Raw genomic sequence first — 26,649 nt, 5'->3', positions numbered from 1 at the left:
GAAAAGAACATTCTTGCCATGTTTTTAGTTTCCACTAAATTACTTGTATCTGTGCTTGTAAACTTTTCTAGTCACTGCATCAGTTTTTAAGCAATCATGACAGAGACACAGACCAGGATAGACTATAAAAGATTAACTTGCAATGAAGCAGCCTATGTGCCATTAATAGACAGAATAAGGATTCAAGCAATTCTATATACAACGTATCAAATAAATGATGTATATTCAACAAGTAGTAAGGAGAGCACATGAGGGATTATTTTTGGATATGCTGTTCAAGAAAGAGTCACTGAATGAATATGCAGGATACAAAGCATGTCTTAAAAGAAAAGCACAGGCTCAATGTGAAAAGAGGAAATTGACACCAGAAACAAATGATCAATGGCTTGGCTAAATGAGGAATAATTTTCTTTTGCTAGACAGGTGGTCAGGGAAGGGAGTAACAAGGATACTCTGGAGTTAGGCATGGACTAGCCTGTGGATAGAAAGCTGGGAGCTCATCCTGTGGGCCATTCTCATGAAGGCATCTTGAATGAGGCATGTGATGAGATAAAATCTGCACGATCAATGAGGATGGTACGGCCTGAACTAGCACAGCGAGTGGTAAAGACTGAAAGGAAGGTTTAGATGTGAGAAATACATAAAAGGAATATCAAAAGAATTCAGGACTAATTGGATATGAGATATCCAGGAAGTCAGCCTGGTCCTCTCCTGAGGCTCCCTGTTATAGAAAATAATAATTTTATCTCAAGTTCTCTTTGATGAACATGACCACTTTTCACTCTGTCCATCACCAGGCTATACCACTTTTATCTTTTTCTAATTGAGGTGGAATTTACATAAAATTAACAATTTTACAATGTACAGTTCAGTGGCCTTTAGTACATTCATACTGTTGTGCAACCAATATCCCTATCTAGCTGCAAAGTGTTCTCACTATACCAAATGAAAACCCCACACTAATCAAACAATCACTCCCCATTCCTCCCTCCCGCTAGCCCATGGCAACCACCAATATGCTTTCTGTCTCTACGGATTTACCTATTCTGAATATTTCATATAAATGGAAGCATGCACTGTGTGACCTTTTATGTCCGGCTTCTTAAACTAAGCATCATATTTTTAAGGTTCATGCTGGTTACAGCATGTGTTAATATTCACTCTTTTTTATGCTGGATTACGTTCCATTGTACTTATACACCACATTTTGTTTATCTATTCACTCTTGATGGTAACCCACAACTATCTTTCTTTTGGGAGAAGACTTTATTTTTCTTTTTAATTTTTACAATGTTGTGTTGATTTCAGCCACACAACAATGCAAATCAGCCATAATTATACATACATCCCCTCCCCCTGTCCCATCCCTCCAGGTCGTCACAGAGCACCAGAGTGGGCTCCCTGTACTACACAGCAACTTCTCACCAGCTGCCCATCTTACACCTGATGGTGTACGTATGGTGACGTTCCTTTCTCCATTTGCTCCACGCTCCCCTCCCCCACTATGTCCACAGGTCCATTCTCTACATCTGCATCTCCACTCCTTCCCTGGAAACAGGTTCATCGGTAGCATTTTTCTAGATTCCATACGTAGGTGTTAATATACCATATTTGTTTTTCTCTTTCTGACTTACTTCACTGTGTATAATAGGCTCTAGGTTCACCCACCTCACTGGAACTGGTTCAAATTTGTTCTTCACAATTATCTTTTAAGTGGCTATTCCCACAGCCTCCCACATGGGCTCCCTACTTTTACTCTTTCACACAGACTATTATCCACACAGCAATTACAGTGGGTCTTTTGAACATCTAAATCAGATTACATCACTCTTCTGCTTAAAATCCTCTAGTAGTTTCCTATCTTCCTTTAGAATAACAGTGATAATAAATGACCCATGAAGCCTCCAGTTACTTATCTCATCTCTGACCACACTCCCTGGCTCAGGATAGCCATCTGGCCTATACGACGGTTCCTGGAAAAAGTCATATTAGTCCAACCTCATGACTTTTGCGCTCACTTCTCCATCTGCCTGAAATGCTCTGGCCCCAGATATCTGCACAATCTGATCCCTGACTTCCCTAGGACCCTAATCAAATGTCATCTATTCAGAAATGTGTCTTCTGACCACCCTAACTAAACTCTTCCCACCCTCTTTCCCCTCATCATTCTCTGTCTACTCACTCTGTTGTATTTTTGTTGTAGTTCTTACCATACCTGAAATACTATCTTTTGCTAATTGTGTGTTTACCTCTCCTAGGTGTAAACTTCATGAAAGTATGGAGTTCTCTGTTTTGTTCACCATACCCCAAAGACCTGGCATATGGCAGGTGTAAGTGAATGTAAACATGAATATGTCCTCAGAAGCTTAAGCATGATTTGATGAGTGAATTACCATGAAACAATAACAGTAAACTCAGGAAGAGAAAAGAAGTGATTTGGGAGGAAAACTTTTAAATTTACAGTGGATTACAACTGGATAGGAAGATGGAGACGAGTCATATCCATATATAACAGGAGTGGAGACGTGTGTCAGCAAGATCACCTCCCTTACTTTGATTTACATGGGAACGTATTCATTTGATTCCATCTTGGGCACCAAGGACACAGGTTAGAACCTGTGCCTTTAGCTAGTGGCTCTCTGGGCCACTATCTCATCATCTGTAACATGACTATTTCTATGGATGAATTAAGACAGGCAATTTCTGTGTTACAGCACCAAGGTGGAAAATGTTCCCATAGCATTGGTCTATATCTTACCATCCTACCATCTTAAAAAGTGGACTAAAAATATATTCTCATCCATAAGAAAACAAAAGAGCACAGAAAATGGAATTCAAAAACCATGTGCATGATTGGAACAGCCTGAGTATGACCATGAGCTTAATCTGAAGCTAACTGCTGGTATACTCTGTAAGAACTATGAGAATTTATCTAAATCTTCTCTACTTAAAAACTTTTTTTGAAACTTTTAAAAAATAAGTGTGCTATCTTAAAATAAAAGCTGAGAAAAGAAAGTGGGTTGCAAAAAAAATAATTCTCAATTAATATTTCTACCTTTTAAACAAACACTGCTAAAGAAAGTTCTAAAGCTTACTATTTCATAGTTAAGAAATCTTTAACTTTTCACGCTATGTTACAGATAACACCCTTGATGCTTTTACTTACTGTCAACAAGCCTTGAGTGTTTTTCTTATGTATGCCTATATATCATGGCAATGAGTTCAGACCTAACTCAACCGTGTGCAGTACGGAGAGTCCAAAAATCTTAGCCCAGTTATTTATGATAATGACCAAAACTTATTAAGAAAGCTTTTATAAACTCAAAATCACCATGATAAACTATAAAAAAAATAAAAATTATCCTTTTCCATGACCTCATTCCTCAACACTGTTTCCTCACTTAACTTTACCTTTTCTTTTTTATTCTTTTCAAATTTATCAAAAAATGTTAAACAGAAACTGTACTCTTTATTCTAGTATGAGATTATTTATTATTCTAAGAGTGATTATACATTAAACATTACTGATTTTCAAAACAAAAATTCTTAAAACATTTTAAAAAATCTTTAAGAATTTATACTTATATACAATATACTTATTGTTATCAAATTTATCTTACCTGAAATATTTTCAGATTGTCTTTGAGGCTTCACAACAAGTTTCACACCTCCTCCAAAAACAGCAGCCCACATTCGGTTATTTAATGGGTGAGCTGCAAGTCGAAACAATTCATTGGAAGAATTTGTGGCAAGAGCATGTATCAATAAACTCAAGTACACAGCGACAACAGCTTCACACAACAAAATATTCAATTTTGGTTGGTCTTCATCTTGGGCTGAACTCAAGAGATTAATAAGTGAACTCACACCTGTAAGGGTATATAATATTAAAAGAAGTATATCAGCATAAAGCTCCAGAAGGGAAACAAATCCAAATCTGCAATTAAACCACAATTATGTATCTATATTATACTATATATATAGTATCAATATACACACATGGATATATATATGTGTGTGTGTGTGTGTGTGTGTATATATATGTATCTCCACAGTTTTAGTCCACTTATGCATGCAGGCTCAGTTGCTTCAGTCGTGTCCAACTCTGCGACCCTATGAACTGTAACCCACCAGGTTCCTCTGTCCATGGCATTTACCAGGCAAGAATACTGGAGTGGGTTCCCATTTCCTTCTCCAGGGGATCTTCCCAACCCAGGGATTGAACCCAGATCTCTTACATCTCCTGCAAAGCAGGAGATTCTGGGTTCAATTGCAGAGTCAGGAAGATCCCCTGGAGAAGGAAATGGCAAACCACTTGAGTATTCTTGTCTGGAAAATCCCATGGACAGAGGAGACTGGCGGGCTATAGTCCACGGGGTCACAAGAGTTGGACACGACTTAGTGACTAAATCACCGTCCATAGTTTGAACAAAATAAATGACAGAAATGGCTTATAACCTACAGAATAAAACAAGAATCCATTCATCCACACTAAAATAATAAATGACTGAATAAACAAAAAGAAAAGAAAGCTCTTCCTTATAGCACAATGTCAACTAATAGGTAGAAGGAAGCATGGAATTAGAAAATCACCACTGAGTAATCTCCACAGTTATATTTGATTCAGGCAGGAGTCACCACTGAACATTATAATTAGCAGGTAAAAGTATGACATTTTACACAATCCTCAAACACTCTCTTCAAAAGATACTTATGAATTGCAAAGGAGAATAATTTTTTTTTTAATATTTATTCATTTATTTGGCTGCACCAGGTCTTAGTTGCAGCATGTGGGATCTAGTTCCCTGACCAGGGAACGAACCTGGGCCCCCTGCATTGGGAGCTGAGAGTCTTAACCACAGGACCAGCAGGGAAGTCCCCAAAGGAGAATAATTTTACAAAGGAGAAATCTGGCAGAAACTACCACACGAAGTGGTCAGAGTTAATGGCACCAGTGCTGGGACCAAAGTGGCATCATGTGCCTCTTGCTATTTTGCACTGAGAAGGGTACAATCTCTCTTCATAACCTGAATCTAATGTTAACATCAGAAAAACCCAAACATAAGAACATTCTAAAAAATAATTGGCTAGTACTCTTTCAAAGTGTCAAAGTCATGAGAGACAAAGAAAGGAGGACTGCATATTGGAGGAGATTCATGAGACAATAAAACTAAGAATACAACATGGAAGACCTCAGCGAGATGACAGGTGAAACTGCCAAAAAAAAAAAAACCCTACAGGTTAGACAACAGTACCATATCAATATTAAGATGCTGAATTTCCTAACATATCCTGAATTTTCATAACAATGTTAAGTTTAATAAGAGAATGCCTATTTTTCAGTTCAGTTCAGTTCAGTCGCTCAGTCATTTCTGACTCTCTGCGACCTCATGAATCACAACACGCCAGGCCTCCCTGTCCATTACCAACTCCCAGAGTTCACTCAAACTCTTGTCCATCGAGTCGGTGATGCCATCCAGCCATCTCATCTTCCGTCATCCCCTTCTCCTCCTGCCCCCAACCCCTCCCAGCATCAGGGTCTTTTCCAGTGAGTCAACTCTTCACATGAGGTGGCCAAAGTATTGGAGTTTCAGCTTCAGCATCAGTCCTTCCAATGAACACTCAGGACTGATCTCCTTTAGGACGGACTGGTTGGATCTCCTTGCAGTCCAAGAGACTCGCAAGAGTCTTCTCCAACACCACAGTTCAAAAGCATCAATTCTTCTGTACTCAGCTTTCTTCACAGTCCAACTCTCACATCCACACATAACCACTGGAAAAGCCATAGCCTTGATTAGACGGACCTTTGTTGGCAAAGTAATATCTCTGCTTTTTAATATGCTATCGAGGTTGGTCATAACTTTCCCTCCAAGGAGTAAGCATCTTTTAATTTCATGGCTGCAATCACCATCTGCAGTGATTTTGGAGCCCCAAAAAATAAAGTCTGACACTATTTCCACTGTTTCCCCATCTATTTCCCGTGAACTGATGGGGCCAGATGGCTATTTTTAGGAAAGATGAACTGATATGTGTAAAGGGGCATCATGTCTACAACTTATCCTCAAATATTTCAGAAAAAAGTATACATATATCCACACAGACACACAATAAGTGAGGGAGAGAGGAGGAATGAATGGTAAGGCAAGTATGGTAAAATGTCTACGCTGGGAAATTTGGGTGAAGATTATACAAAAATTCTCTGTGCCATTTTTGAAACTTATACAAGTTTGAAATTACTTCAATAAAAAGTCTAAACAACAATGTTTTGAGAGACTTATGTATAAAAGAATTTTAAATACACACTCTGAGTCTGTCACTTCCTCTACTGCCCCTCTTTACAAAGATCATTAACTTGTAATCATAGATATAGATTATGAGTAGAAATTTATAAAACTACAGTAAAACTTAAATGACATGGCAAATGAGGAAAGGATGTTGAGAGCAGAGGTTTGAAATAACTGATACTGAGAGTGAGAAAGAGCTAACCAGAGGAAAAGGACTGGCAGACACCATGACCTATGTGTCACAGGACGGTCACTCCTGTCCTACATATATACCGACACTCTTGAGAACAACTATATTCTGATACATCTGTGAAAAAACCTGTGTGATATTGGCTCTCTAAGACTCTAACTCAGGATGTCTAAGGATAAGAAACACAATTGTGCTCACCCTTGGGAAAGATGTTAAACCTTGCTTTTTTATGCTGGTCAGCACAGCTGGTTTTTGAAGCCTTAACTTTCTGAATCTTCAGACAACATTATAGTACTTAAGAATTCCTAATCCATGGCAGAAAATATCATCAGAAACAAACAAATAAAAAGTGATTCACCAAATCCACAAACAACAACAATCAGGGAACCAGCTAGTAGGTTTGTAAAAAGGAGTTTCCAAATAGAAAATATAAACAAAAATAGCAACAGCACTCGAGTTCTCACCGGGCCATTGAGCAGGAGAAGAATTTGGTGTTGCATGTTCTTCAATGCTTTCTGTCCTTAGTCTTCGACGATCACTCAAAAGAAGGCCTTGATAAGCCATTCCTGTAAACTGGTTTCCTTCTGTTTGACTGCCAAACCAAACAAAATTCCGTTATTTATCGTCCACAGAGCTAATAAGCAAGTATACCTTAAACACACTTTTTAAAGAACTGTAGCAAAAACAAAACTCTTAAAACTGAATTCAATGTTCCAATAATAACTTATTTCAGAAAGTTTAATTAGTTATAAATATTTATTGATAGTTTTTTAAAACAAAATACCAAATGTTCTATTTGGGCAGATGACATTTAGTCTTTAAAACCTTTCCCAAATGCCACTTAAAACTTAAAAATCTTTTCCATATTCACTTATTTGTATTTTAAAAGTCTGCTGTAAGGAGATTACTGTTGGTACCAGGAATATCAGAAAGTTTCAGAAACTATTTTCTTGTATTCTTAGTCCTGCCAAGTTGTGCAAGCTCAATTCTGAATTAAAAGGTCAACTAAAATCTGCAGGAAACTATTTTAGAAAAACCAAATCCTAAAGTCAAATATGCCCAAATATTTACTTTCCTCATCTTTATGGAGTGGGGGAAATACAAAAGAAGAAAATAAATCTGACTTCTCAGAGAGTCAATCACAGCCTAAGAACTAGAAAAGATATATTTAAACAAAAAGTATTTGGATTCTCATCTGGCACCATTTTAAGCAGTGACTGATATCAAACAAATTGTCTTTGATCATTAAGGTGATCACTGTCAACTAAATAAACTCTTTTTCTTATTTACACTTCCTAGTGTTGAGAGTTCACTTAGACATGGCCTTACTAGGCTAACATCAGAGTTAGGCCATTTTGAGAGTTAACTCCTTATGCAATAACAGTCTTCCCACAAGAGGCTGCTGAATTTATAAGAAAAAAAAAATCTAGATAAATGTTTAATATACATTTAATATGATTCTATTTATAGTACAAACTTTTCATTTATTAACATAATTCATTTAAGTCTAGGTCATCTTTCTGACTGATTCAATTTCTTACTACTTATATTGCCCTGGTCATTAAAATATAAAGTATACACTGATGAAGGCAATTAGACATTTAACAAAATTTCAAACCATTACATCACTTGATAAAAGTTGATATCACTTTTAAAGACTGATACTGAAAGAGGTAAGTAAAACTGATTTTAATAATTCAATGCTAGGAATGTACTTTATCATTTTTCAAAAGTTTTTCCTCTTCCAACTGAAAAGCAAACAAACAGGAACTGATCTAATGCCAAAGGAATAGTTCCTAAGGGAGAAAAAAATTAGAAAACTTCATATTATAAATTACTTTGGATAATGGATACTTTTTTTGAAAACAAAAAGATGGTGATGATAATTTTCCTTTACTATTTGTCATTTTCTATTTGTCTCTGTTGTTACTAGGTGATTGCTAAACAATTATTTTCTCATTCTCATAAAGTACACACGGTGGTCATACTCCAGGCTTTTTCAGTCCCTTGGAAGCAGAACCTTAATATAACTGTGGTACAGTTTAATGCTTTTGCTGTATAAATACTATTTGGGTGATTTTTTATTTTTTTTTACCTGTAGCTGTGACTGTCACATAATGCTTGGTAAATTGATGCAGAAAGTGATGCTGCTAATGAATGAAGTGTGTGCACCTAAAACCAAAACAGCCACAATTACATTTCGTACTGATATTTCTACAAACAGTAGTAGGTTAAAGATCAGAAAATACCCAAGAAACTAGCAATGTCATAAATAAGACTAGATCCTACATGAGACTACTAACTCTGCCTTAAAGCTTCTAAAATAACACTCCCCTAATTTAATATGCATTCTTACAACAAAGTTGATTTATACACATATTCATCAAATATTTGTTATGTGAGCCTGCCGTTTTGCAGGCCTTGAGCAAAGTCTCACATTGTTGAGACTGTCCTAGCCTGCTAATGAATAGCTTAAATAGTAATACTAAAAAAAAAAACAGAACCAAAATTAGCAGATAATTTTCAGAGCTTTTATTTAAACTTGCCTTATGAAGTTCCTCTTGATGAAACTGAAGAACTGATCTTATCAATAAGAATGAATTAAATGTTTAGAAAATGTATCAATCACTGTGTGAAATGGTTAATTTTCCAGAAAGCAAGACATCCACTTAAAAGTAATGCAGTCTGAAATTTTTAAATTTTGATAGTTTAAAAAATTATCAATATAATATAAAAACCTACAATGCCATGCTGAATCAACACTTTGACTCATACAATCAAAATCTGAAGGGATCTTAGAAATAGTTTCATACTTTTTCAAAGCTTATCCAAATTTTCAGGAACTAGAAATGTTAACTTAGACTAAATTAAATGCTAACTTAATTATGAGCATTGAATGAATTTTCTACTTTTCCATATTCACCTAACAAATAATTTAAGTAATCTCAACAGAGGCTTCCTCAGGTAGTGCTAGTGGTAAAGATCATGCCTGACAATGCAGGAGATGAAAGAGACATGGGTTCGATCCCCAGGTCAGGAAGATCCCCTGGAGGAGGGCATGGCAACCCACTCCAGTGTTCTTGTCTGCAAAATCCCATTGACAGAGGAGCCTGGTCCACAGAGTTGCAAAGAGTTGGACACAACTGAAGCGACTTAGCATGCATGCAATAAGATGACATGACCAGCAAAGCTTGGGTTCTTCAGAAACACACACTACCAGAGACTGAATGTGCATTTCATACAAAAAAAATTTTAAAGAAAAAATGCTGGGGAACTGAACTGACATCAGCCACTGGAACTGGAAAAAGCACAGGCTAACACAGAGTCTGAGTGAACTCCGGGAGATGGTGATGGACAGGGAGGCCTGGCGTGCTGCGATTCATGGGGTCGCAAAGAGTTGGACATGACTGAGCGACTGAACTGAACTGAACTGAACACAGCTCTCCAGATCCTGCCATACTCCCTAGGGTTTCTTAGCATCTACCTGCTTTTACATTTTCAGCATCGGATATAGTTTTAATTTGGGGTAGTTAATTCTACATATTGTCACCCTGCTTATTTACTTATATGCACAGTACATCATGAGAAATGCTGGGCTGGATGAAGCACAAGCTGAAATCAAGATTGCTGGGAGAAATATCAATAACCTCAGATATGCAGATGACACCACCCTTATGGCAGAAAGTGAAGAATTAAAGAGCCTCTTGATGAAAGTGAAAGAGGAGAATGAAAAAGTTGGCTTAAAGCTCAACATTCAGAAAACTAAAATCATGGCATCCAGTCCCATCACTTCATGGCAAGTAGGTAGGGAAACAGTGGAAACACTGGCTGACATTATTGTTTTGGGCTCCAAAATCACTGCAGATGGTGACTGCAGCTATGAAATAAAAAGACGCTTACTCCTTGGAAGGAAAGTTATGAGCAACCTAGACAGCATATAAAAACCAGAAACATTACTTTGCCAACAAAGGTCCGTCTAGTCAAGGCTATGGTTTTCCTGTGGTCATGTATGGATGTGAGAGTTGGACTATAAAGAAAGCTGAGCACCAAAGAATTGATGCTTTTGAACTGTGGTGTTAGAGAAGACTCTGGAGAGTCCCTTGGACTGCAAGGAGATCCAACCAATCCATCCTATAAGAGATCAGTCCTAAGTGTTCAATGGAAGTACTGACGTTGAAGCTGAAACTCCAAAACTGTTGCCACCTGATGTGAAGAGCTGACTCATTTGAAAAGACCCTGATGCTGGGAAAGATTGAAGTCAGGAGGCGAAGAGGACGACAGAGGATGAGATGGCTGGATGGCATCACCGACTCCATGGAGATGAGTTCGACTAAACTCCGGGAGTTGGTGATAGACAGGGAGGCCTTCTATGCTGTCGTCCATGGGGTCGCAAAGAGTCGGACACAACTGAGCGACTGAACTGAATTCTGTCCATATTCTCATTACCCTGAACTACTGCAGTTTCCAACAAAACAAAATCCTCAGGCAGATAGCAATGAGACTACTTTTGCTGGGACCACTTCTAATCAGTCATGGTTTTCCCTAAGATACTTCCTGAACTTACATTTTCATAATATCCCAGCATGTAAGGAACAGTTATAAATATTTCTGAATAATGATTCATTTAAATGAGATGGGGATCTAAAGGAATATGTGTTAAGAATACTTTATAGAAAATGAATTAATTTCTACCAAAAAAGTATCTGCCTGTCTTAAAGGAAGACAGTAACTTCCACAAGTAAGAAGAAACTATTATATTAGATTCAGGTGTACAGCATAGTGGTTCAATATTTTTATAGATAATTCTAAAATAATGGCTATATTTTCCTGTGCTATATCTTTGTTGCTTAATTATTTTATACTAAGTATTTTACACTTAATTGTTTATATCTCTTAACTCCCTACCCCTAACATGCCCCCATACATATATGCACACTTTGTTAACCACTGTTTGTTTTCTATGTCTGTGAGTCCATTTCTATTTTGTTAGTCATTTTTTTTGATTCCACACATAAGTGATAACATACAGTATTTGTCCTTCTATCTGACTTATTTTACTTAGCATAATATTCCATCCAGTGTGGCAAATGGCAGAATTTCAAGAATGCTTACTTTCAAATTACATTCATTGGACAAACAGTCTTGACTCAGAAGGCAGCAAATAAGAATACTTTAAATATTTCTTCTAAGTTCAAACCAGAAGAGAAGTATAACTTATTTACCTTCTCAGTGTGCACAATACCAAATGATCATAAACTTTACATTACCTTCACATCTTCAATACTGGGATGAGGTGGTGTTTTCATCTGAACAATAGTATAGAGTATATCATGGATGTGATTATTTAAGTACAATACAGGATTAGCTATGACTGTTTTTGTTGAAGCAATACTTGCTGAGAGCAGAGGTAGAGTGGTAGGCAGTGGTAGTGGAGACTGGAGCTGCTTCACTGTAGTTTCCTGTGAGTGACAGTAGGTTATTTTTTCCAAAGTGGTTAAAATGCCAAGGAGAAAAAAAACAATTAAAAGTTATATGATAAAAACACTGGCAGTAAACATGAGTAAAAGCAATATGTTAATGTACTTGCTCATTCTACAAAAACTGGCATACTAGGTACTATGCGTGATGCAAAAGGTATAGAGATGAGTTTGACACAGCTGTGCTCTCAAGCTTTTAGCCTACTTCTGTTTATCAAAACTTTTGTCTAAAAATATGTACGCACAGTGTAAATATCTGCTTCTATGAATAGAGGAGCTGATCATGTTAAAATTAACTGGTAGAAAGAGCTTTAAAACTATAAGTGAAAGAGTTACTGAAATTATTAAAATAACCAAGACTGAAAACAAATGTAAGGTGGATACCTGCTGTGATTCTTGTAGCAAGAATTTGAGCTCCATTCGTACTGAGGCCAGACCACCACCTTGGGCTCCATGGAGGCTACAGTAACTAAGAAACACTCGAAGGAGGTCTTGGTTCTTGTGCAGCCATGACTTCCGTCTTTCCGCGTGCTCTCGTTTAGCCTGGAGTCTCCGCCTTTCTATCTGGTGTCGCTCATAGGAGCCAATATCTGGTTTGTCCACCTTCTCTTCCTGATCTAGAAGATCACTCTCTCCTTTGGAATACATTTTACTGGCATATTCTTTAATAACCGATTCATGATTACATATTTCATGCAAGGCAGCAATTTCCTTTTCAAGCCAGTTGTAGAGCTGAAATCTGAGTTTTCCTCCATCTACTTCATAACCGGTAGCCAATGTTCTTAGTTCAGTCATAAGGATCTTTAAACAAGCTCTGAATTTTAGTTGTTCAGCAATCACATCAACTTCAGTATCACCTTCAAGATGATCCTCTTCCTGAGGGGTCAATAACACATTAGGGTCTGGAGTTTTCTGATCTTCTTGTCTGTCTTTTTTTCTGACATCTGTACTTTTCATTACGAAACCAATAGCATCTTCTTCCTCTTCTTCTAAGGCACTATCATGCTCTTCACCCCAATCAAGAGTAAGAGGTTCCTCTTCTACCCTTACGACTGGCTGACTCCAGTCAATCTGTGATGAAGTGACCTTTGACCAGTCAGTGCCAAAGCTTCTATCACTGTCACTCAGAGGTTTTGATTCTGAAGGTACATCATCCATCTTTTCAGAAATGAAGTCAGGCTGATCTTTTTTTGAGGGTAAGGCAGACACTTTGGTAACTTTTGGAATTTTGGAGAGTACCTCCAAGGCTAAAACAGGGCATCCAACTTTAAAATGAGCATTGGCTGTAGTAAAGAATAATTTTCTTTCTATGAGGTTAATTTTATCAACAAAGTTCTCAGTTTTGAGACCTACAGTTGCCAAAGTTCCTTCAGGGGAGACAAGGTTTCTTCGAATAAGCAAAGGATGAGTTCGAAGGTAGTTGTAGAAACTAAACACCACTGGGTTACAAGACTTGATGGTAACTATAGAAATCAAACAGAGACAATTGCAAGGTATGATGTTAATTTGTAATTATGTTACAAAAGAATAAAGTGTGTCAGCATTTCCTCAAAATAAAGGAAACTTAATTATTAACCCAGGATTAGTTGAACTATGGTACATCCACACAATATAGCTGAAATTAAAATTTCCCTGTGATATCCAGAATATATTAAGTGAAAGAAGATTCAGAATAGCATATATAGTAACCCATCTTTTATTTAAAAACTTAGAAAAATTAAAAACACATCTATACACACACACACATTTTTTAATAGAAAAAGAATACACAATTTTTTTTCAACTGGTCCCCTTAAAAGGGAGAGTAAAACAGGGTAGAAAGATGAGGAAAGATGATAGATTCCTCTAAAAATACCTTCATTTTATTTCAAAACCACTTAACGTTTTATATAATTCTAAAAGGAAATTTACTTTTTAAAAATTTACGATAAAAGCAAAATTACACAAATGATTCTTTGCATCAAGCTGGTACCATAACCACACTAAAAAGTGACTTAAAAATTTAAGTAATATGACTGACCATCCTGAGTCATATATACCATCAAAACAAAAAACTGAAAAAAAAAAAAAAAAGAAATGCTTCAACTGTTCTCAGTAACCATGCTGTTACAAAAATATCTGCATCATTACTCTGAAACTATTAATATATATAATATAAAACAGCAAATAATTATGTTAATGTCATAAGCATCCAAGCTTTTCATGATATACATTTTTGAAATATCAGAACTCTATATCTGAAATTAGAAATGTCAGTGTGAACACATGTACCCCAGGGTGGAAAATTTTTCCTAGCTTCATTCATTGAAATAACCTAGGAACAATGGCCACACCTGTAGCAATGGGGATCCCTGTGTTCAGGCTGTGGTGTCTAAATATCACTCCCAACTAAAACGAACCAGGATTCTTTGGAGGATTGGTCATTTCCAGGTCTTGGGCAGGAGATGTATAAGATGAGCCTGAAACATCTTACCATACCAGAAAGCAAAGAAACTATCAAAGAAAAATGTCAAATTCAAGGACTTAAAGAGGCTCTGATAATCTGAGCATCCACAATAATAACCAGCAAGATTAAAACACAACTCTATCTTAATCTGTGAATTCAAAATAACCTTAAAAAATGAAAGCTAATTGGTCACTTTTCTAGGATGCTAGAGAACCAAGCTATTATTTTGAAAACTAGTAAATAAGAAGAATCAAACATTTATATTCCTTTTACTATGTATACGGCTGAAATTGAGTAATCAGGTCATTGCCAAGGGAGACTTACTCTACAGAAGCATTCCAGCTCAAAAAGTAAGGATAAAATGACAAATTTAGAATATTATCATTTTACAAAAACTAATAAAATAAGGGATGTAGATGGCAGTCACTGATAGCTGTTAATTCCACAAAAAGCAAAATAAGCTGACACTATGAGTTCCCTGAGGGTTTCCCTGGTGGCTCAGATGGTAAAGAATCTGCCTGCAATACAGGAGACCCAGGTTCAATCATTTGGATGGAAAGAAGAGAATGGAATGGCAACCCACTCCAGTATTCTTGCCTGAAGCATTCCATGGAGCACGCCATGGAAGCACGCCATGGAAGCACGCCAGAGGAGCCTGGCATGCTACAGCCCATGGGGTCACAAAGAGTCGGACACAACTGAGCAACCAACACTTTCAAATGAGTTCCCTGGTGGAAGTGCTCTACCTATCTATTAAATATTTCTGCCAGAAAAAACTACCAAAATCCTCTAAAATCTTACTTACCAATTTATAGGAAATACAGAGAAACAGAGGGGGGAAAAAACATTAAATGAAACAACAAGAATACAATCAGCAAAATCTAAAACTCAGGAAACTACAGGACAAACAATCTGACTTCTTCAACAAATAAACTGGGGGGTGAGGCACGCTGCAGTAACTAAATATGGATGAAAACTGACATAAGAGGCACCTCAACCAATCACATGATACAGGCCTCATCTGGATCTTGGGTCAAACAAATCAACTGTATAAGATTTTATAAGACAACCAGGGAAATCTGAACACTGAGGATTTGATTACTCACAAAACTGTTATGTGTTATAACTGATATGTGCTATGTTTTTTAGAGTCTTTATTTTTTTAAGAGATGCATGTTGCAATATTTACAGACAAAATGATCCGTTGGGTTTGCTTCAGAATATATCTATACAGTAAGTTCCCTACATACAAACCTTCAAACTGCAAACTTTCAAAGATGTGAACAGGCATTTGCATGTTTAGTTCACATGTTTGGTGCACTTTTCAAGATACCGTATAATTAAAAATGTTTTATTATTTTTTGTGTTTATGTATTATTTGTGTGAAAAATATTATAAATCTATTACAGTGCAGTATTAATACAGCTGATTGTGTTAGATGGGTATAACTCTTTATGTATACATTAATATTTCCCCAATAACAACCTCTTAAAAGTTAACCTGGAAAATATTAAGAAATAAATAGAATCTTCCTTCTGTAAAAATGTGTACCTTTTATTAAAATTACTTGGGTAGCTCAGATATTTTTCTTCTAAAAGTTTTATTTCCTTTGCTTTAAAAATTTTTTTTAATATTTACAGTCGTCTCCCCCTTGCCTGCAGTTTTGCTTCCTACAGTTTCAGTTACCCGAGGTCAACTGAGGTCCAAAAATATTCAATGGAAAATTCCAGAAGCAAACGATTCATAAGTTTTCAAATTGTGAGTTGTTCTGAAAAGTAAGATGAAATCTCACACCATCCTGCTCCATCCTCCCCAGGACAGGGATCATCATCCTTTGTCCAGAGTGTTCCATCCACTAGTCACTTAGTAGCCACTGTGATTATCAGATCCACTATCAGGGCATCAAGTGCTTGCATTCAAGTCCCCCTCATTTTATTTAATAACAAAGAGCCCCACATGCAAGAGTAGTGTTGCTGGCAGTTCATCTATGCCAAAGAGAAGCTGCAAGTGCTTCCTTTATATGAAAAATTTGAAAGTTCTCTATTTAGCAAGGAAAGCAAAAAATTCATAAGCCAAGGGTACTATGATCTATGGTCAGAAAAAATCTTCTATCCACAAAATTGTGAAGAACGAAAAAGAAATTCATGTTAGTTTTTCTGTCACACTTCAAACTGCAGAAGTTATGGGCACAGTACATGATAAGTGCTTTGTTAAAATTGGAAAAGGCATTAAAACTGTACAATAAGATTCTGAGTGAGAAAACCCACATTCTCATCTTTCATTACAGTATATTGTTGTTGTAATTGTTCTCTTTTATTATTAGTCACTGCTGTTAATCCCTTACTGTGCCTAATTTATAAATTAGACTTTATCTCATATATATACGAAAAAACATAGTTTATATAGGATGTGGTACTATCCACCATTTCAGAAATCCACTAGGGGTCCTAGAACATAATCCCTGTGGATAAGAGGGGACTACTGTATTAAATTATTACATTTCTTTTTGTAAAGAAGAAAGTAAAAAATGAGCCTGAATCTCTTTATTCATTTACGCTAAGTATTTAAAAATAACACATAAAATTATAACCAAGGAAAGTACAAAATGAAAAGTAAAAGCTTGTATCTCTCCACTCCTATTCCTAAAAGGTAACCAGCGCCAATTTAGTTTATGATTTGTTCCAGAAAACAAAAAAGGGAGAGGGAGTGGGAAACCAGACACAGTCTGTGTGTGCACACAGTACGTGTGTGTGACATATGTACATAAATACAACAAGGACCATATTGGGTTTTTTCTTTTTTTTTTTTTTTTGCAAAAAAAAGGTTAATTACTTTACAACATTGTAGTGGGTTTTGCCATACATTGACATGAATCACCCATGGGTGTACATGTGTTTCCCATCCTGAACCCCACTCCCACCTCCCTCCCCATCCCATCTCTCAGGGTCATCCCAGTGCACCAGCCCTGAGCACCCTGTCTCATGCATCGAACCTGGACTGGTGATCTGTTTCACATATGATAATATACATGTTTCAATGCTATTCTCTCAAATCATACCACCCTTGCCTTCTCCCACAGAGTCCAAAAGACTGTTCTGTATATCTGTGTCTCTTTTGCTGTCTCGCATATAGGGTCATTGTTACCATCTTTCTAAATTCCATGGAATATTACTCAGCCATTAAAAGGAATACATTTGAATCAGTTCTAATGAGGTGGATGAAACTGGAGCCTATTATACAGAGAGAAGTAAGTTAGAAAGAGCTATGTAATGTGGGAACATGCTGTATGCTTCACTTTAATATATATGAAATTAGAATAGTATGGTAATCTTATATACCTTGATATATAGCTATGAGAGTAAAAACGTGTGTGAAGTCTTCTTAGTACTACGAAAATTATGACAACAAAATGCTGGATTCAATCACAGGGAGTAAGTGACTGAACCTCTAGCCACACAAAAAGTTTTGATACTCATTTCTCAACGATGAGGTGGGGTGTGTGTGTGTGTGTGAACGGTGATGAGGTGTGTGTGTGTGTGTATTATCTAAGTATATGTATTATCTATTCAGAAACTGCCTTTTAAAAAAGAAAAAAGAGAAACCCACAAAATGTCCTACCTTGATGTTCATTATCCTCCTTCGGTGTCTGTTCTAATAACGTGTCCAATGCTCGGGTGTAATCTTTCATTACCCAGTAAGCAAGACTACGGAGGAAAGGATCAGGATGTAATCTTTCACAATCAAATCCTGAGCCATCCTTTTGGCAACCCAAAATCTTCTGATTTAGGATGGACAGATAAGTGGAAGAAGTCTCAAAATCAGATTCATACAAACGGGCAATTACCATGGCTAGCTGGATATCTTCCATTTTTTCAAGACATACCTATAAATTTAAATATTAAGAAATACTTATTTAATGATAATTATTTAGAGATATGAAATATCCCATCAAACTCCTGAAATTATACACTATTTATATTATCAGAGTAGAGGAAAGAGGTCCAGAGGCTGAGAGAGTGACTAAGAAATAGCAAGAAATTTAAGAAACTAGAACTTAGTTTCCCAGGAGAAATATCAATAACCTCAGATATGCAGATGACACCACCCTTATGGAAGAAAGTGAAGAGAAACTAAAAAGTCTCTTGATGAAAGTGAAAGAGGAGAGTGAAAAGGCTGGCTTAAAGCTCAACATTCAGAAAACGAAGATCATGGCATCTGGTCCCATCACTTCATGGGAAATAGATGGGCAAACAGTGGAAGGAGTGGCTGACTTTATTTTTCTGGGCTCCAAAATCACTGCAGATGGTGATTGCAGCCATGAAATTAAAAGACGCTTACTCCTTGGAAGAAAAGTTATGATCAACCTAGACAGCATATTAAAAAGCAGAGATATTACTTTGCCAACAAAGGTCCGTCTAATCAAGGCTATGGCTTTTCCAGTGGTCATGTACGGATGTGAGAGCTGGACTGTGAAGAAAGCCGAGTGCCGAAGAACTGATGTTTTTGAACTGTGGTGTTGGAGAAGACTCTTGAGGGTCCCTTGGACTGCAAGGAAATCCAACCAGTCCATCCTAAAGGAGATCAGTCCTGAGTGTTCATTGGAAGGACTGATGCTGAAGCTGAAACTCCAATACTTTGGCCACCTCATGTGAAGAGTTGACTCATTGGAAAAGACCCTGATGATGGGAGGGATTGGGAGCAGGAGGAGAAGGGGACGACAGAGGATGAGATGGCTGGATGGCATCACCGACTCAATGGACATGAGTTTGAGTGAACTCCGGGAGTTGGTGATAGACAGGGAGGCCTGGCGTGCTGCGATTCATGGGGTTGCAAAGAGTCGGACACAACTTAGCGACTAAACTGAGAACTTAGGAGCTTCCAACCTAGAAAGTTCATTTATAAGATAAGCATAAAAGAAGGTATATCAGTACCATCTCAGACTTGGATTAAACAAGGTTTGTTTTAAAATTAAATAACACCTGTGATATTCGACTTTATATAATCAGTTCCTCTTAATTTCCAAATATATTCCCATATAAAAACACAATTCAGTTCAGTTTAGTTGCTCAGTCATGTCCGACTCTTTGCAACCCCATGAATCGCAGCACACCAGGCCTCCCTGTCCATAACCAACTTCTGGAGTTCACTCAAACTCATGTCCATCTAGTCGGTGATGCCATCCAGCCATCTCATCCTCTGTCATCCCCTTCTCCTTCTGCCCCAATCCCTCCCAGCATCAGGGTCTTTTCCAATGAGTCAACTCTTCCCATGAGGTGGCCAAAGTACTGGAGTTTCAGCTTCAGCATCAGTCCTTCCAATGAACACCCAGGACTGATCTCCTTTAGGATGGACTGGTTGGATTTCCTTGCAGTCCAAGGGACTCTCAAGAGTCTTCTCCAACACCACAGTTCAAAAACATCAATTCTTCGGCACTCGGCCTTCTTCACAGTCCAGCTCTCACATCCATACATGACCACAGGAAAAGCCATAGCCTTGATTAGATGGACCTTTGTTGGCAAAGTAATATCTCTGCTTTTTAATATGCTGTCTAGGTTGATCATAACTTTCCTTCCAAGGAGTAAGCGTCTTTTAATTTCATGGCTGCAATCACCATCTGCAGTGATTTTGGAGCCCAGAAAAATAAAGTCAGTCACTCTTTCCCCATCTATTTCCCATGAAGTGATGGGACCAGATGCCATGATCTTCGTTTTCTGAATGTTGAGCTTTAAGCCAGCCTTTTCACTCTCCTCTTTCACTTTCATCAAGAGACTTTTTAGTTTCTCTTCACTTTCTTCCATAAGGGTGGTGTCATCTGCATATCTGAGGTTATTGATATTTCTCCTGGCAGTCTTGATTCCAGCTCATGCTTCTTCCAGCCCAGTGTTTCTCATGATGTACTCTGCATAGAAGTTAAATAAGCAGGGTGACAATATACAGCCTTGACATACTCCTTTTCCTATTTGGAACCAGTCTGTTGTTCCATGTCCAGTTCTGTTATTACTATATTAAAAGAATCTTCTATTTACATAGCAAGTAGCTTAAGAAATAAAGCTACATATGCTATTCTTACTCTCTCTTGAGTTTGTATTCTAAAATAACTACTCATCTGAGAATTTGAGATCCTTCAGGCAATATGAGCATCTCAATCAATATTTCTCTTCTTGCCTGAGTATTTTCTAGGCTAAACTTCCCATTTGAAAATTGTAAATATTTGTTATTTTAAAAAGTTACATACCTTGAGATAATTTTGAAAATAGGACTAATTCTATACATAGAGTACTTTCACTTTGTTGGATATTTTCTATGATGTATTATTTCCAATTACACTTTTCCTTCACCTGTTAGGATTATTCATTATAACTGATTTCCTAAGAAGACTATATCATAAATAGAAATATTTGTAATTACTCTCTTAATCAGCTGTCAAGATTCTATATCCAAAAAGGCAAAGTTTTATCTCTTCCCACTCACCTTCTAATATCTAAGATGACTACAAAACAGTACAAACTGTATCTCAGTTCTTTAGCTATGAATTTCATTTAGAAGAAAAAGAACTTAAAATATCTGCCTGTCTATACCAAGTAAGGGGACTCTGACCTGTGCATACTTTGAATAGTTTAGCATCACAAGATGGCCAGGAAGAAGATATTCATAAACCATTTTTTCTATATATTTATAATTGAAATGCATATACTTACCTTGAAATGCAGTATTCTCTATACAAAATGTCCCATTTATGCTTCTCACTTGCATCTGTTTATAATTCCATTGTCACAGTGCCAATGTGACACAGTTAGTAACCTCTGTGTGTGTAACAATGTGGCACAGTTATAACCTCTAACTGTGTGTGTAACAATGTGGCACAGTTAGTAACCTCTGTGTTCATTCTCTACCCTCTATCCTTACAAACACATGACCAAACATTACAATCTACTCTATGACCTTCCCAGATTTTCAAGCTCTTACAGGTATTTCATAGCACATTTTCTCAGTCATACCTCAATGGCATCTTTCAATGAACCAGCTAGCAAGAAAAAAGCAGCAGATTGTTCAAAGCGTTGTTTTCCAAGCAAAGAGAAAGCATTTTTCAAAGCAGCTTTACGCCATCTATCTTCATTAAAGTTGTGGCTGAAAAATGTTGTCATTTTTTCATCATGCTGTGACCTGGGTATCAGAGCACAAACATAAGTGGTTAAACCAAATTTCAAATATTTAATCCTGTTCAGAATATATGAAAATAGACAATGAAAATCTCAAACAGCCAGCTAAAAGAACAGTAACAACTTTAGTGAGATGTATTTGTTATCAAGCTTCGCTTCATTTCTTCTAATAAGGAGAAAACTCAAAATACATACACATAAGTAGGAAGCAAGAGCACTCTACTTTCCCAGTTATTTTCATTAACTTATTTTTTAACAATATCCCACTCTTTAGTTAAGCTCAAATAATACAGTGCTTATTTTTCTCAAATAAAGGAACCAAGGCATAAATAAGGAAACTGATTTATCCAAGTACTTTCAAAGTGTTACATCTTCGATTCACAGCACAATCTTAATTCCATTAAATCATATTAAGTGTTGAAGCAATTTACCTAAACAGACCCCACACAACTGCTTTCTTCTTCATTGAAAGGTAGAATAATGCAGCATCCAAGGCATCATTGTTACGCTGAAAAGAAGCTTTGGCAACCTAAATGGTCAATAAAAAGCTGAATTAACTATTTGATAAAAGAATTACAACAATTAATGTTTCCCTACTACTTCCATGGCTGACAGAAACTATGAAGATGGGAAGAACTGACTCTCTTCCACAGTCTCCTGTAGCTTATAATACATGCTCCTAGAGGCAACCCTTGGCATACCTGTAATTACAATAAAAACAGTAACAGCAACTAGTATTTACTGACTACTTACCATGTACCAGGCACCTTTCATTTGTCTTACTGAATCACCATGATCCAAGTACTACTACTATCCCCATTTTACATGAGGCAACTGAGACACAGGGAGGTTAACTGAATTAGTTGAGGTCACACAGTAAATAAGGGGTGCAAAAGGCATTAGAAACCAGATAGTGATAAAACTAACATAGGAAACAGTAAAGAAGGCAGAATATTTGATAGACATGACTTATTCTTTTTGGCTGTGTTGCTCTCCTTGCCAGATCTTAGTTTTGTGTCCAGGGATTGAACCTGGGCCCCCAGAAGTAGAAGCACAGAGTCCTAAGCACTGGACTACCAGAGAATTCCTGGTGAGACCTTTTCTTAAAAATTAAGCATATTAAATTCCTTAATGTTTTGTTAAAGTTAAAATGTTGACTTCTATGGTATATATATATACACATATATATGTGATTTCATAATATTGATAGACATCTATGAACAAATATCAATTATACTCACACACACATTTAAAAAACAACAGGCAAAAATAAATGTTCTTTTTTTAAAAAAACAAACATAACTTGGTATTTTTCAATCAAATTTGACAGTTCTGAAGGACTGACACATGCTTTCTGGCATGTAATTAAAATATACATGGTTGAAGCTCTGTTATTTTGAATAGCCTTCAAATTTTAGTTCTTAGAAATTTCATGAGAAAAAAGTGTTAATGAATACATAATTCCCCACGTACCAAAACAGACAACCCCCTTTGAGCCATATGGCCAAACTTGCTAAATTATGCAGAACCAATGAACTCGATGTAAATTTAAAACTTATTAACCCAGTAACGTTATTGTACATATCATACTGTTTCGAACACAGTAACATGCAGACCATATACTTTTCAAACGTACCAAGCTAACATCTGCATAAAACTAAGTTTAGAAGCGAAACGATATGTTTTTTCAGCTAACACTGCCTGATAGTAGAGCAGAACGCTACCAAGGCATGGGAGAGACAGGAGAAGATACCTAAGTCACATCACAAAAATGCTTTACTTTCAATGCTTTTATTTCTCTTCCCCCTTTTTAAGCATTTTCTCTGCCTTCAATTATTTTAGTACTTCAATATTTAATAATTTTTACAAGAATTTTTATTCATCTTCAGTTAATGATTTATAACATATATTTCAAGAGAAAAAATCTTACATATCCTTTTGATTGAATTTTAAGAGATAAATTACTTGTGGAAATTAATTATATATATTATAAAAATACTCAATTTATAATGACAAAACACATTGTTGATAAAAAACCAAAGAGACTTTGTTGGCAATATCTGAACATTTCAGAGAAAATATGATCTCCTCATTTTCCCTTTGCTTCAGGATATGGAAAAAATTTAACAGGGACTTCTCTGGTTGTCCAGTGGTTAGGATTCGCCACTTTCACTGCTGAGGGCACAGGTTCAATCCCTGGTCTGGGAATTAACTACCCCAAACCATACAGTGTAGCCAAACAAAAAAACAAAAAAAAATTTCTGAGAATGGAAGTGAGGGATGTGTGTTTCAAATAAGTTTGCCAGGTGATTCGTCAGACACTAAAATTTGAGAACTACTACTTTAGAGGAGTAAATTCCTCTTGAAAGAAATGAATTCATACTCCACAAATGTATCATGAATTGTACTTCTGAGAACTTCAGTGGACTGGTTACCCAACCTCTTTGAGTCATAGTTCTATCAGGTGGAAATCGAGATAGTAACATGCAGCTGATGAGAAGATAACATGAAATATTTTATGAAAAGCAACTAGAACCAAGCCTGGTACACAAAAAGTGCTCAGTCATGGTCAGTTTCTGCCAACACTGAAATAACTTCCAGCTTCTACTAAAAATTTTTTAACCTTTTTTTTCTACTAGAAAACTGATTTCAAAAACCCATCTTAAAATGTATAGCATGTTTCAGTTGCTGCCATAGATATCTTCCTCAAGTGCCACAAATCAAAACTTTTTGAATGGTATTTTAAATGTGCAAAGGAAGTTTGTTATGTATTAACCTAGCCATGCAGAGAATCTGTTTTATACAAACAATGTTTTTTCTATCTAATGTATATAACTGACATACAGTTTGTATTTTTCTAAACCAGGACACATCTCAACTGATAGCAGAATATACTATATTCCATAAGTATTATATACTTAGTATATATGGCATAAGTATTATATACTTAGTATATATGGCATAAGTATTATATACTTAGTATATATGGTAAAAGACAACTGATATACTGATTGGAAAGTTTATAAAGGTCAAGATTCAGAAATGTCCAAAAATTTTTATTTAAGAAATTCTCAAGATCTCAAGATGTACAGATGAATCCCTCACCACGGGTTTTCTGGAAGATAATATCTTTTATGCTGTAAGAAAATACTTAACTCCAAAATTCAATGACATACACTTACCTTTTCAATGCATCTTCGAAGAGTGTTGATATTCCTGACCCACCAACCTATTCCCATAGCTCTCAACTCAGACCACTGAGGGTCCCCTCTCTGAATTGCTGGAATCATATTAATCAGCTCCTCCTCAGCCTCAGAATGAAAAGCCCAGGCAAAATGGCAAGTAGATACACCTAAATTAGAAACACAAAATAATAAGCATCAGAACTCTATCAAAACAAACAAAAATAATTTTCTACATACTCATGTATTTATTCTTCCTGAAAAGAATTTTCAAGCAGAAAAAAAAGTATGAAAGGATTTCTTCATTCAGACGTTTATAGTGTACGTATCTAAATACAAGATCACTGACAGGGAACACAAAACCAAATTCTTTTTCTGAAATGTATTTACTGGAAAAATGGAAACATTAAAACCTAATCACTAGAAAGAAAGATATTTGAATACTGAGCCATTCATACATTTTCACACATACCAAAACCAATCAAGAATAAAAGGTCTGGTCAAGCCTATGTGCTCCATGAACATGTAGGTCCCATTTCACAGTGCCACCTGCTTGCAGACCATATCCACCACCACTGGACACTGAAAACTGCCCCATCCATCCCTCTGGCCAAGAAGCTACACGTATTATCTAAGAGCAAACTCTAACCTCAATGACAGCCCCAGGGAAGAACTGTTAGGAGGCACATTCCTCTGTCTTTGGTGTCTCCTTTAAAAAAAGGGTTTAAAGCTGCCTAATTACTAATGATATACAGCAAATACTTTTTTTGCCCTGATTAAAAAAAAAAAAATGACAGGGATCTAGGCTGTATTAGAGGCAACAAAATGGATTTAGTGACACCCTCTGTGAGTCTGTCAACAGCTGAATGACTGGCTTTATTCCACTTGGAGCAGGTGAAAAAGAAACATGACAGAAATGACCCACAGAGTGATGTGAGACAGTGAGAATGCTACCGGAAGAACCCTGAGGATCCAGGAAAGAAGCCAGACAGTCAAACCAGCCATCCGTGAGAATCCCTTTGGAAACAAAGAAATGCCTGAGACCAATGACAGTCTCATAGTCACATTACTACTACACAGGACTCTCAACACATTTCTCATTGCTACCATTTACATACAACTGTGTTTGAAATCGTATCACAAAATCAATGCAAAAAGCCTTAACTGTCACTATAAATGTAGAGGAAAATGAACAAAAGTTAAAAACATCAATTTGTATTTTGTCAGATCCTAAAATGCAGATTAATTCTCTATTTAAATCTGTCTGGGGCTTTCCTCACAGCTCAGTTGGTAAAGAATCTGCCTACAATCCAGGAGACCTGGGTTTGATTCCTGGGTCAGGAAAATTCCCTGGAGAAGGAAATGGCCACCCACTCCAGGATTCTTGCCTAGAGAATCCCATGGACAGAGGAGCCTAGCAGGCTATAGTCCATGGGTTCACAAGAGTTGGACACGACTTAGCAATAAAACCACCACCACCATCAAATCCATCTGGTTTAAGAAATAGTTAAGTGTATAAAGTAACTATTAAAAAATTAACACTGATTTAGAAATTGCTATTATAAGCCAATGCAAAATGCATACTTTTGCTGACACAAATATTTTAATATAAAATAACAATATAAAATATACCCTATACCCTTAAATGAATTTCATTTAAAGGGAAACCAAAATACACACAGGCATGTCAGAGGAATTTGGTTCAAAAATAAGATTAAGAGAGCAGCAACTGTATTTGGAAACCTAACTATCAGAAAAAAGGTATTAAGAAGAATAAAACCAGGCACACCAACAGGCACTTATTTTTGTCTACCAACATCAGGCTATTCTTTGCAATATATCTTTGTTCTTCTTTAGCTTGTCTACTAGCTACTTAGACTCTGATACTGGGAAAGATTAAGGGCAGGAAG

At 36.6% G+C, this 26,649-nt stretch overlaps 1 protein-coding gene across 1 annotated transcript in view; it reads right to left on the bottom strand.

The window, feature by feature from the left end:
• Positions 1–26,649, bottom strand: part of DMXL2 (Dmx like 2) — a 172,064-nt gene that overhangs the window by 20,310 nt on the left and 125,105 nt on the right. The window contains exons 20-28 of the mRNA XM_052647404.1: positions 24,740–24,909; positions 21,989–22,086; positions 21,396–21,561; positions 18,016–18,280; positions 12,336–13,414; positions 11,742–11,933; positions 8,570–8,646; positions 6,939–7,066; positions 3,621–3,869 (exon numbers count right to left, since the gene is read on the bottom strand). Of these exons, the coding sequence (XP_052503364.1) occupies positions 3,621–3,869; positions 6,939–7,066; positions 8,570–8,646; positions 11,742–11,933; positions 12,336–13,414; positions 18,016–18,280; positions 21,396–21,561; positions 21,989–22,086; positions 24,740–24,909 (2,424 nt within the window). The remainder of the gene's footprint in view (positions 1–3,620; positions 3,870–6,938; positions 7,067–8,569; positions 8,647–11,741; positions 11,934–12,335; positions 13,415–18,015; positions 18,281–21,395; positions 21,562–21,988; positions 22,087–24,739; positions 24,910–26,649) is intronic.

Source organism: Budorcas taxicolor, chromosome 10 (genome assembly GCF_023091745.1).
Source record: "Budorcas taxicolor isolate Tak-1 chromosome 10, Takin1.1, whole genome shotgun sequence".
In the NCBI taxonomy this organism is placed as follows: Eukaryota; Metazoa; Chordata; class Mammalia; order Artiodactyla; family Bovidae; genus Budorcas; species Budorcas taxicolor.
This window is presented reverse-complemented; position numbering and strand designations above follow the sequence as displayed.